Source organism: Crassostrea angulata, chromosome 10, assembly GCF_025612915.1.
Source record: "Crassostrea angulata isolate pt1a10 chromosome 10, ASM2561291v2, whole genome shotgun sequence".
Lineage (NCBI taxonomy): Eukaryota > Metazoa > Mollusca > Bivalvia > Ostreida > Ostreidae > Magallana > Magallana angulata.
In genome coordinates this window covers 31,420,095-31,434,581 of record NC_069120.1, presented here as the reverse complement: position 1 = coordinate 31,434,581, position 14,487 = coordinate 31,420,095, and the positions used below count along the sequence as shown (strand labels likewise).

General features: G+C 33.2%; 1 protein-coding gene across 1 annotated transcript in view; it reads right to left on the bottom strand.

The window, feature by feature from the left end:
- The window catches only part of LOC128165932 (protein bicaudal C homolog 1-like), a 304,614-nt gene that overhangs the window by 78,484 nt on the left and 211,643 nt on the right, over positions 1 to 14,487 (bottom strand). Inside the window, exon 15 of the mRNA XM_052830867.1 lies at positions 7,440 to 7,714. Coding sequence (XP_052686827.1) covers positions 7,440 to 7,714 — 275 coding nt within the window. The remainder of the gene's footprint in view (positions 1 to 7,439; positions 7,715 to 14,487) is intronic.

Genomic DNA, 14,487 nt, shown 5'->3' with positions numbered 1-14,487 from the left:
TTCAGATATGAAGTATGTCTTATGATATGATAAATTCCTTTTCAATCATGATTTACCTTTATATGGTCATGCTTTCCATACCACATGTTATCTGGAACTGACAGTGCTATACGCAGACGGAATAATAGGCATAAAAATGACATGCACCCTTACCACTTTTGAAATAGTTTATTTCAATAGTAGTTGTAATGAAACGGGTCCTTAACCACTATTTAAATAAATTATTTCAATAGTGGTTGTAATGAAACGCCTTCCTAACCACTATTGAAATAACTTATTTCAATAGTGGTTGTAATGAATCGCCCCCTTAACCACTATTGAAATAACTTATTTCAATAGTGGTTGTAATGAAACGCGTCTTTTACCACTATTGAAATAATTTATTTCAATAGTGGTTATAAAGAAATGCATACCCAACCACTATTGAAGTAATTTATTTCAATAGTGGTTTTATTTAGATAGTCAGTCAAGTGATCCTAATAATAAAATACATCCTCAACCGCTATTTAAATTACTTATCTTTCTCTCTCACACACACACACACACACACACACACACACACATATATATATATATATATATATATATATATATATATATATATATATATATATATATATATATAATGAAATAACAATTATATATAATTTATAAAAAAAATATCGAATTACTATTTGCAAATTGATACTTGAAATGAAGTACATCCACGACCTATACAAAAACAATATCATAAATGTGATGTGTAAAATGAAATTTATTGCCAATGCTGCACAGTTATTCTTGTACTGAAATACATCTATACAATTACGATTATTATAATGTATTTCAATAAAGATTATTATAATGATATATGTTATATAATATTTTAAATGGTGTTTGTATTTCAAAAGTGGTTACAAATTATTTCTCATGATAAGCTTCATAACCCACCACTATTGAAGTAATTTATTTCAACATTGGTCGTAATAAAACTCATTACCAACCACTATAAAAGAAATTTATTTCAATAGTGGTCGTAATAAAATTCATCATCAACCACTATTGAAATAATTTATTTCAATAGTGGTCGTAATAAACTTCATCACCAACCACTATTGAAATAATTTATTTCAATAGTGGTCGTAATAAAATTCATCACTAACCACTATTGAAATAATTTATTTCAATAGTGGTCGTAATAATCTTCATCACCAACCACTATTGAAATAATTTATTTCAATAGTGGTCGTAATAAAATTCATCACTAACCACTATTGAAATAATTTATCTTAATATTGATGTTTATAATTACATTTATCTTTAATTGATTTATTTTAATATACAGGGGGTTTGAGTTGAAGTTCCGGTAATTTCCAATGTGTTAATTCTTGTACAAATAATTTACGATTTTCACATTATATATCAATAGAAAGAAAAAGGTAAAGAAAAGAATATGAAAACAATTCTATACATCATTCTACGAGATTTTTTTTATTTCTGCACAACAGTAAAAATCCGAAAAGAGGTACATTAAATTGATAGTCTCAGTTATAATTACTGTAAAATATAAGTCTTCAATACCTTTATTGTGAATTTGAAATCAATCTTTTGTTCGAAAAAAAAATTGTTTGCATTTTAATTTGCGTGAATTGGTTATATATTTTTGCACACCCGTGAAAATTGTAACATTATACCATATTTCCTTTTAGTCTTGATTATTAATACCGTAAAATATGCAAGTATAATACCTACATTTTGTATCTGATATTGTTTGTTAGATAAAGTGTTTCTTGCGTTACAATAGTAATAACAAAGTAATATTTCTAAAAAGTTCATTCTCGTATACAAAAAAAAAATAAATAATTAAACATTAGTCTTTAAAAGTGTCTGTAAAGTGACTCTTAAAATGAAATGCATCCCCAACTACTATTGATATAATTACTTCGATAGTAATTGTATTTCAATAGTGGTTGCAAAGTGATTCTTCAAATGATATATTCCCCAACCACTATTGAAATAATTTATTTCAATAGTGGTTTTATTTCAATAGTGGTTGCAAAGTGATTTTTCTAATGAAATGCATTCCCAACCACTATTGAAATAATTTATTTCAATAGTGGTTTTATTTCAATAGTGGTTGCAACATAGCCCTGCCTTATGGCCTTGACATAATGGCCATAAATTTCCTTATTTAGGTAGAGGGTCTCATGAACATCATATTAACCATGCATTCAATTTATCTCAAATAAATATGGAACGAGAGTAGATTTTCTAAGATTTAATACATTTTCACTATATACTGTAGATTTCTTATTTTTGCGAGTACTTAATTCCGCGATTCAACTGTTTTGCATCAAATCCTGAGATTGCTGAACACCAGATTTTTATCATAGTTTCTTTAGTTTACATCTGTCAGAAAAAAAAGTGAGATTTTAATGGAAGATGTTTATTGCTATATATTCAAAGAATATATACAAAGTGTTTACAATTAAGGAGGCAGACTTTAGTTTAAATTTATCATGTTTTTGCATACTCTAGTAAAAAACAGTGAACATGAACTTATATTTTTTAAGAAATTTTTTGGATATCATAAAATTGTACAAAAAAAAACAAAATACTGATAAAAATATTCAGATTTTTTTTGTGGATTTTTAAAAAAAAATGATATTTCTGTTGTACGGTATTAAGTGATCGTTGCCATGTGCTTTTATGATAAAATAAAGCTATGTAGGAGTGCAATATAAGAGGTGACATAAACAAGGTATGATAAAATCAGCTTAATGGAGTCATAATACAAACTATCTGGACAATGTACAATAATACATAATACATACTTTGTATCTACACTACCTGAGGATGCTTCCACACAAGTTTCAGCTTTCCTGACTGATTAGTTTCTGAGAAGAAGATTTTTAAAGATTTACTCTACATATTCCTATGTAAAACTTTGATCCCCCATTGTGGCTTCACCCTACACCCTGGGGCCATGATTTTCACACCTTTGAATCTACACTACCTGATAATGCTTTCACGCAAGTTTCAGCTTTTCTGACTGATTAGTTTCTAAGAAGAAGATTTTTAAAGATTTACTCTATATATTCCTATGTTAAACTTCCACCCCCATTGTGGCCCAATCCTACCCCGGGGATCATGATTTTCACAATTTTGAATCTACACTACCTGAGGATGCTTCCACAGAAGTTTCAGCTTTCCTAGCTGATTAGTTTCTGAGAAGAAGATTTTTAAAGATTTAGTCTATATATTCCTATGTAAAACTTCGATCCCCCATTGTGGCCCCACCCTACACCCGGGGGTCATGATTTTCACAACTTTGAATCTACACTACCTGAGGATGCCTTCACACAAGTGTCAGCTTTCCTGGCTGATTAGTTTCTGAGAAGAAGATTTTTAAAGATTTGCTCTATATATTCCTATGTAAAACTTCTATCCCCCATTGTGGCCCTACCCTAAAACCTGGGGCCATGATTTTCACACCTATGAATCTACACTACCTGATAATGCATTCACACAAGTTTCAGCTTTCCTGACCGATTAGTTTCTAAGAAGAAGATTTTTAAAGATTTACTCTATATATTCATATGTAAAACTTCGACCCCCCATTGTGGCCCCACCCTCCCCCCAGGGGATCATGATTTTCAAACTTTGAATCTACACTACCTGAGGAAGCTTCCACACAAGTTTCAGCTTTCCTAGCTGATTAGTTTCTGAGAAGAAGATTTTTAAAGATTTGCTAGATATATTCCTATTTAAAACTTCGATCCCCCATTGTGGCCCCATCCTACTCCCGGGAGTCATGATTTTCACAACTTTGAATCTACACTACCTGTGGATGCTTCAACACAAGTGTCAGCTTTGCTGGCTGATTAGTTTCTGATAAGAAGATTTTTAAATATTTACTCTATATATTCCAATGTAAAACTTCGACCCCCCATTATGGCCCACCCTACCCGCGGGGATCATGATTTTCACAGCTTTGAATCTATACTACCTGAGGATGCTTTCACACAAGTTTTAGCTGTCCTGACCAATTAGTTTCTGAGAAGAAGATTTTTAAAGATTTACTCTATATATTCCTATGTTAAACTTTGATCCCCCATTGTGGCCCAAACCTACCCCTGGGGGTCATGATTTTCACAACTTTGTATCTACTCTACCTGGGGATGCTTCCAAACAAGTTTCAGGTTTGCTGGCTGATTAGTTTCTGAGAAGAAGATTTTTAAAGATTTTCTCTGTATATTCAAATGAAAAATTTCAACCCCCCATTGTAGCCCCACCCTACCCCCGGGGGTCATGATTTTCACAACTTTGTATCTACACTTCCAGAGGATGCTTCAACACAAGTTTTAGCTTTGCTGGCTGATTAGTTTCTCAGAAGAAGATTTTTAAAGATTTACTCTATATATTCCTATGTTTAACTTCGACCCCCCATTGTGGCCCCAACCTACTCCCAGAGGTTATGATTTTCACAACTTTGAATTTACACTACCTGAGAACGCTTCCACACAAGTGTCAGCTTTGCTGGCTGATTAGTTTCTGAGAAGATTTTTAAAGATATACTCTATATATTCCTATGTAAAACCTTGATCCCCCATTGTGGCCCCATCCTACCCCCGGGAGTCATGATTTTCACAACTTTGAATCTACACTACCTGAGGATGCTTTCATACAAGTGTCAGCTTTGCTGGCTGATTAGTTTCTGATAAGAAGATTTTTAAAGATTTACTCTTTATATTCCTATGTAAAACTTCCACCCCCCATTGTGGCCCACCCTACCTGGGGGGATCATGATTTTCACAACTTTGAATGTACACTACCTGAGGATGTTTTCACACAAGTTTCAGCTTTGCTGGCTGATTAGTTTCTGAGAAGAAGATTTTTAAAGACTTACTCTATATATTCCTATGTTAAACTTCGACCCTCTATTGTAGCGCAACCCTACCCCCAGGGGTCATGATTTTCACAACTTAGAATTTACACTACCTGAGGATGTTTCCACACAAGTTTCAGCTTTGCTGGCTGATTAGTTTCTGAGAAGAAGATTTTTAAAGATTTACTCTATATATTCCTATGTTAAACTTCGACCCTCCATTGTAGCGCAACCCTACCCCCAGGGGTCATGATTTTCACAACTTAGAATCTACACTACCTGAGGATGTTTCCACACAAGTTTCAGCTTTGCTGGCTGATTAGTTTCTGAGAAGAAGATTTTTAAAGATTTACTCTATATATTCCTATGTAAAACCTTGATCCCCCATTGTGGCCCCATCCTACCCCGGGGAGTCATGATTTTCACAACTTTGAATCTACACTACCTGAGGATGCTTTCACACAAGTGTCAGCTTTGCTGGCTGATTAGTTTCTGATAAGAAGATTTTTAAAGATTTACTCTTTATATTCCTATGTAAAACTTCCACCCCCCATTGTGGCCCACCCTACCCGGGGGGATCATGATTTTCACAACTTAGAATCTACACTACCTGAGGATGTTTCCACACAAGTTTCAGCTTTGCTGGCTGATTAGTTTCTGAGAAGAAGATTTTTAAAGATTTACTCTATATATTCCTATGTTAAACTTCAACCCTCCATTGTAGCGCAACTCTACCCCCAGGGGTCATGATTTTCACAACTTAGAATCTACACTAACTGAGGATGTTTTCACACAAGTTTCAGCTTTGCTGGCTGATTAGTTTCTGAGAAGAAGATTTTTAAAGATTTACTCTATATATTCCTATGTTAAACTTCGACCCTCTATTGTAGCGCAACCCTACCCCCAAGGGTCATGATTTTCACAACTTTGAATCTACACTACCTGAGGATGCTTTCACACAAGTTTCAGCTTTGCTGGCTGATTAGTTTCTGAGAAGAAGATTTTTAAAGATTTACTCTATATATTCCTATGTAAAACCTTGATCCCCCATCGTGGCCCCATCCTACCCCCGGGAGTCATGATTTTCACAACTTTGAATCTACACTACCTGAGGATGCTTTCATACAAGTGTCAGCTTTGCTGGCTGATTAGTTTCTGATAAGAAGATTTTTAAAGATTTACTCTATATATTCCTATGTAAAACTTCCACCCCCCATTGTGGCCCACCCTACCCGGGGGGATCATGATTTTCACAACTTTGAATCTACACTACCTGAGGATGCTTTCACACAAGTTTCAGCTTTGCTGGCTTATTAGTTTCTGAGAAGAAGATTTTTAAAGATTTTCTCTGTATAATCCTATGTAAAACTTCGACCCCCCATTGTAGCCCACCCTACCTGCGGGAGTCATAATTTTCACAACTTTGAATCTACATTACCTGAGGATGCTTCCACACAAGTGTCAGCTTTCCTGACCAATTAGTTTCTGAGAAGAAGATTTTTAAAGATTTACTCTATATATTCCTATGTTAAACTTCGACCCCTTTTGTGGCCCCACCCTACCCCCGGGGGTCATGATTTTCACAACTTTGAATCTACACTACCTGAGGATGCTTTCATACAAGTTTTAGCTTTCCTGGTCTTATGGTTCATGAGAAGATTTTTTGAAAATGTCTCGAAAATTTTCATAAATTCCTAATTATCTCCCTTTGCAAAAGGGCATGGTCCTTAATTTTCACAACTTTAAATCCCCTTAGGCTAAGGATGCTTTGTGCCAAGTTTGGTTGAAATTGGCCCAGTGGTTCTTTAGAAGATGTTGAAAATGTGAAAAGTTTACAGACAGACGGACAGACGTACAGACAGAGGGACGACAAACAAAATGTGATCAGAATAGCTCACTTGAGCTTTCAGCTCAGGTGAGCTTAAAAAACCAAACAATGGAATTTAATAATTTTTACATACTCAGTATAAAGTAGAAAATGATATTAATAATCACATATTACAATTTGAAAAAAAAATCGGGAGAGGGCTACATTATTGCAGTTAAAGGAAGCTTTGTGCTATGGTTGGTTGAAATTTGCCAAAAATTTACAAATGGACAAACAAATGGATGGCTAGATGGATGAATGGACAGAGGTACAAAAAGTGTCATTTGAGCTTTTTACTCAGGTGCACTTAAAATAAACTGCATTACTGACACTACTCAGAAAGGTCAATTTTATGCACTAGTTTGAAAACTATAAAATCACTGTATTTTTTTTAACAATTCCTAATATAAAAGGGGGCCTCTGACAAAATATAGAGACTTTCGTCCTATCAATCAATTCAAGTAATTATTAAAAGAAATTATACTAGATGAGATAAACTAATACTTTATAAGTGTTTAATTTCATAATTATTGTAAGCAAAAGTGTCATGAAATTTTTTTTCTTTGGAAAAATGGGATAAGCCTGAAGGTGAATATAAACAAGAATTTTTTTTTTATAGTTTTAGATATTTTCATGCAATACAATTTTTTTAAAAGTATAAAAGCATTTTTCATTGATCTTTAGTGTAAGTCATTTTTTTTTTACCTTTTGTTGCCATTAGTTTTTTGTGTTCGTAATCTTCAACAAGGCTATAGGAATTTCCGATGAGACCTGCCTCATTGGCTGCCCTTAGTTGAAACAAATTTTGATGCAAATTTTCCATATCTATTGCACTTAGATTCTCTATATTTATTCCAGTAGTAAGCTTCTGAATTTCCTGTAGATTTTGCAACTTTTGAATTTCATTCTGCAGATGTTGAAGTTCAACTTCACTTCCAGTGCAATCATTCTCCTCCATGGTCTTTGCTACATCTGTGTCTCTGAATATTAACAACCAAAATTAGAAAAGGTTTAAATCTATCAAAACATCTTGTGAAAAAAGTACTGTACACAATAAATCTATTGACCAAGGGATTTTAACCTTTTAACCTGTTTTCCTAACTTCATATATAGAGGATATCTATATTGAGTGATTTTATATTTCCTTTATCCGACGAGTTGAAATGGTGTATATCGTAAAGTCTCATGTAGTGCATACACCTGTGTATAATACACACCCTAAAATTTGGGTGTAAAATGCTGAAAAAACTGCTATTCCTATGTATAATACCCATCCAAAAAACGAAGAAAGGACTATTTTACTGTGGTTTCATTAATTAATTCAAGGGCATCAATTTTCGTGGATAAAGTCAAAATCACAATTTCAAGGATACGTAAATTCGTGGCCAATGACCTTATCAATACAAAAGGTAAATAAAAATTGCACTTCAATGAACATTTAAATTATGGATCAACTAAACAACGAAATCCACGAAAATTGGTATTTAACGAATATTTATGAAACAACAGTATATCATGTTTTCTCAGAATCATGTTTTTTCCTTAATTTGACCTCGAGTAAAACAAGGTCAAGGTCATAAATAAATCAAAAGTACACCTAAGTGTATTATTATTATTCTTTGTTTAAAGTTTGAAGTCCTTCTGTCAGAGTATATTCAGGTGTTGAACAATGAAGTTTTTTCTAAGATGACCTTGAAATATAAAACAATAAGAAAAAAAATCAAATAATTCTTGGTACGACTTAACAAAATCCGAATGATTTTAAGTACGACTAAACAAAAACCTTTCTGATTTCAAGAATGTCTTAACAAATTAAACCCGAATGTGTTCATGTACAACTTGACACTATTATTTTTGGTACGAATTATTTTTAAACCAAGAACGCGGAATCAAAATTTCCGGGAAAATGAAATTTTAAACCCAAATTTCTCTGTAAAGCATGGTCCGATTTTAAAACGAATTTCAGCGTTAGATTAAGCTTAAAAAGTTCGTTGTTTTTGCTATATGAAAAATATCAAATTATCGCTTATTAAAAAGTTATCATAAAAATACTTACTAGCCCTTTTAGCCCCTAATTTGAGGGGCCAGCCCTTTTTTCTTTATAACAAATAAAAGGTCTTGCAAATGTAAACATATTTTGTTCACATGTATTCACGAATTGTTAAACGTTTTCGAGATATCTGAACAGCTCTGTTTTAGGGGCCGACCCTTTAACTCCTTATCAGGGCCACCAACAAAAAAATTTTAATTGCCATATTGTTAAGAACATTATTCTTAACATTTTGTGTTCTACATTGCTTTTCAAAATATTTCTCCTTTTTCAGATATTAATGATCAAAGTTTTGAACTTCTGGCCCATTGAAACCCCTAATTACGTAATATATGACTTAGCTATGGTACTGTAGAGATAAACAGCTGTACAGTGAACATTTTTGCTTCTATAATTAATAACAAATTTTTGATCAGTAAAGAGTTATTGTAAGAGGATTTAAGAGCCCTCTTGGCCCCTAATTTGAGGGCCAGCCACTTTTTCTTGATATCAAATTAAAGGTCTTGCAAATCTAAACATATTTAGTTCACCAAGTGTTCGAAAAGTGTTAACCGTTCTCGAGATATCTGTATAAATGTGTTTTAGGGGCCGATCCTTAAAATCCTTAGTGGGGCCATCATCAAAAAATTTAAGGTGGCATATTGTACAGAACATCATTTTGAGCAACTTTTGTTCTACATTGCTTTTCAAAATGTTTCTCCTTTTTCTGATATAAATGATCAAAGTTTTGAACTTCTGGCCCCTTGAAACCCCTAATTACGTAATATATGACTAAGCTATGGTACTGTTTAGATAAACAGTTGTACAATAAACATTTTTGCTTCTATGATTGATAACAAATTATTGTTCAGTAAAAGGTTATTGTAAGAAGACTTTAGAGCCCTCTAGGCCCCAAATTTGAGGGGCCAGCCCCTTTTCCTTTATATCAAATTAAAGGTCTTGCAAAAATAAACATCTTTTGCATTACATTATTCCACAAAATATGTATACATCAAAAGATATTTCAGAAAATGTTCAAAAATATCGTGGAAATATTTGGTGCTTACAGTACAGCTCACGAGTATCCCGACACCCACCGTGTAAAAAACACGGTGGAAAAAGATCTGTGTCGCACCGTGTACACGGTGTGACACCGTGTATGTGCATTGGAAAATTCAAGAAAAAGCACCGTGTCGCACGGTGGCCGCCCGTGTAACTCCGTGGCCACTGGGTTACTCCGTGGATATTGTTACCTGAGACGTTGATAGAAATAGCGTATGTTTAGAAATAAATAAATTATGGCTAAACAAGGGTTGAAACATATATATCCTTTTCATATTTAAAAAAAAAAATGAATGTCGACTTAAGTTGCACGGACCCAGAAAATTGTCGGGGCTGTCAACGTGAAGTTATTTTTTGTGATCTGAAAACTCGACGTAAATGGGTACCTTTTAATTCATTTGTTCTTAAATAAATTGAAATAAATTCACCAAATATATTTAATAATCAATTGATGTATAATCAAAATTCAAATCAATTTAATTCATCGTGGTTTTTTTTTCTAAACACGCTTGATGTTGTAACTGACGATCCGATTAAAATATCGGGAGCTTAAACGTCTAATTTTCTGTTATATCTGAAAACACTTTCTGATTTATTAATTAATTTACAGCCTTACTTTAAACCAATTAAAAATGAGAAATGAAAACATTTCAGATCATGTTTTTTTTAAAACATGTTGATGTGCTGTATTAAATAACAACCCCATATTACCGGTGACTCGAATAATTTGGACTTCAGCTATTTATGTAGCAATAAATAAACAAAAAATCTCTTTTATATTTTAGATTATAGATAAATACATGTACATACTCTTGTTAAATTATAATCAAGCACTGTACATGTACTAAAAATATACCCGCATTTCATAAAATAACTTTCAACTTTATTTCCGTACAGCTGGTAATGGCGCCGTGATTTCACATGGAAAAAATCACTCGTGCGATACACCTGTACGGAAGCTGATCAGATACACAACATTGTCTTTCATCTTGGGTTCTATACACAACAGGTGTTATTGTCTGTCTTGTTAGGTGTCATTGTAATTTACAACTAACTGTGTGTATATTTGGACGTCTGAACAGGTGTACTCGAGATGCCGTTATTCACACCTTTCCACGGACACCTGTTTGGTAACTCATCACAACCCGTCGTGTGTATGGTCTGAATATATTTTACTTCTACTTTGTTAGTTCCATGGTTTTTCCTTATCTCTAACAAACAAAAAATGTGTCTGTAGATGTGTACACAAACTACTTCACGTAAGACTATCGGCGCGTGGATCCGGAGAACAATTCCGAATTCAGCAACTCCATAAATGCGGGAATTTCACAAAGTATTAACTTGCGATAAGAAATTATTTACCGCGTATACAAACATGTATGTACGAAAAACCTGATTGATTAAAAAGATGAATGAGATAATATCGGTAACTTTTTCAAGCATTTATAACAAACACAACTTTATTTACTTTATAACCAATCTAATATGTGTGATGTGAAATGGCGTCGAAATTTTAACGAAAAATCTTATTACATCCTATACTTTGCAAACTTCTAGTCATTGTGATGAAATCGTTATTAAACCCATGGATCTAAAATAAATGAATTAAATTCATACAAATAGAACTCTTATAATTCTAAAATGATTGCACAAAAGACAAAAGTACACAGAGAGAGAGAGAGAGAGAGAGAGAGAGAGAGAGAGAGAGAGAGAGAGAGAGAGAGAGAGAGATTTTTTACAGCGCAATATTCCAACCCTCATAAATGCAGTATAAGAATGAAAAAGCTAAACATTTCAAACACTAAATACTTCATTGTTAAACATTTTTCTATTTTGCGGACTTAAACAAACAAAAGAACGACATTTATTGCATGGAAGGAGCACGTGATCTATCTCGCGGGCTGATTTGATTGACAGGGATAGCACGTGGACTCTGACTGCATAGATTCTATCGCAATTTTAGGGAAAAGGGTTCAATATAAGGGAAACTATAAATCTAACTTTTTACACTGAATTACAAATGAAATGTACTTAAAATTAAACTCATACCAGTATTCTCTCTCTCTCTCTCTCTCTCTCTCTCTCTCTCTCTCTCTCTCTCTCTCTCTCTCTCTCATATGACGATCATTAAACAATCAAACAGTAATTATTGCAATACTGAGTAGTTTCTTGGAACACAAAATAATTTCTAAACTCAAGTTGCTTATAAAGATGAAATTAAAAATTATCAAGTACCGATCCACGGATTCTAAGCGCTATTAATATGTACCGTGCGGTACTACATGGACAAGTACATCACACATATGTAGAAAAGAAAGAAAATTTGAAAATATGAATATAAAGCTGAATAATTATATTATTTAGAGAAAGTACAGTTGTTTTCAACAACCCGTTAGATTTGTTATCGTTGAATAGAGTATAAGAAGATCACAAATGATTCTATGCACTATTGAAACTGCCAATCTACAGCAACTACGATTACTACTACGTTTAAAAACGGACTGAAACAAAAACAAAAACTTATGGAACAGTGTATTTGAATTTTTAAAAGGAAAATAAAATGTTAGTGTTTTATTTGATCAAACCTTTATGTGGGCGATATCGATTTTTTTGTTCTTACTATCAACAAAAATCAACCGTAACAATCGCATACGTCTGAAAATTGCGTACCTTAAAATTTTATTTATTTATTAATTCTATTTCTTTGTCTTTTTCTTTAATTCTCTTATGTACATCAATAAATATTTTATTCTTTATAAGTTTTATTCCTAAATCCTCTTTTTTTCGCAGGTAAATACCGCGTGTTACACAGTGTTATTGTCCGTGTTGCATCGCGTTGCACCGTGTTGCACCGTGTTTTTTCTCGTTTCGTGGCCGTAACAGAGAACAATAGATCAAAGGTACCGACACTTCCACGCTCAGCGTGGACTTTCAAACACGGTGGTCGGTGTTTTTGTCGGGATACTCGTGAGCTGTACTGTATTTTCAGGTTCAGGCGAGCTTCGAAGCCTTGCACAATTTCATTGGCAATGGGGTACATCTACATACATTTATCTACAATCCCTGAAAATTTCAAGCTTCTATCTTGATTAGTTTCGGAGGAGATGCGTGGACAAAATGACCCTTAAAAATTTACAAAATCGTCAATTTCTGAAACTGGAAGTGACGTTATAAGTTTAAATTTTAATAACCTCGAGTATTTACGTTACCAAATAAGTTCTGAAAATTTCGTGGAAATCAGTTGAATAGTTTTTGAGATATAAGCCACAAAAAAAGTCAGAGGCAGAATAATAATAATGAACTAGAGCAAAGCTCGTTGCAAAGCAACGAGTGGGTCTTCCGTTAATGTCGAGAGAAAAGCTAGAAGTACTTGTAAGAAGCAGAGTTCTTAAGCCAAAAACAAGAGTAACTAAAACAATAAGAAAAAAATCGAATAATTCTTGGTACGACTTAACAAAACCCGAATGATTTTAAGTACGACTAAACAAAAACCTTTCCAATTTCAAGAATGTCTTAACAAAATAAACCCGAATGTGTTCATGTACGACTTGACACGATTATTTTTGGTACAAATTATTTTTAAACCAAGAACGCGGAATCAAAATTTCCGGGAAAATCAAATTTTAAACCCAAATTTCTCTGTAAAGCATGGTCCGATTTTAAAACGAATTTCAGCGTTAGATTAAGCTTAAAAAGTTCGTTGTTTTTGCTATAAGAAAAATATCAAATTATCGCTTATTAAAAAGTTATCATATAAAGACTTACTAGCCCTTTTAGCCCCTAATTTGAGGGGCCAGCCCTTTTTTCTTTATATCAAATAAAAGGTCTCGCAAATGTAAACATATTTTGTTCACATGTATTCACGAATTGTTAAACGTTTTCGAGATATCTGAACAGCTGTGTTTTAGGGGCCGACCCTTTAAAATCCTTATCGGGGCCACCAACAAAAAAATTTTAATTGTCATATTGTTAAGAACATTATTCTTAACATTTTGTGTTCTACATTGCTTTTCATAATATTTCTCCTTTTTCAGATATTAATGATCAAAGTTTTGAACGTCTGGCCCCTTGAAACCCCTAATTACGTAATATATGACTTAGCTATGGTACTGTAAAGATAAACAGCTGTACAGTGAACATTTTTGCTTCTATAATTAATTACAAATTTTTGTTCAATAAAGAGTTATTGTAAGAAGATTTTAGAGCCCTCTTGGCCCCTAATTTGAGGGGCCAGCCCCTTTTTCTTGACATCAAATGAAAGGTCTTGAAAATATAAACATATTTTGTTCAACAAGTGTTCACGAAATGTTTACCGTTCTTATGATATCTTTACTAATGTGTTTTAGGGGCGGCCCTTTATCTCCTAAATGGGGTCATGAAAAAAAAATTTAAGGTGGCATATTGTACAGAACATTATTTTAAGCAACTTTTGTTCTACAATGCTTTTAAAAATAGTTCTCCTTTTTCATATATTAATGATCGAAATTTTGAAAATCTTTCCCCTTGAAACCCCTTATTACGTTACATATGACTTAAGTATGGTACTGTATAGATAAACAGCCCAACAATGAACATTTTTGCTACTATAATTAATAACAAATTGCTATTCAGTAAAGAGTTATTGTAAGAAGACTTTACAGCTCTCTTGGCCCCTAATTTGAG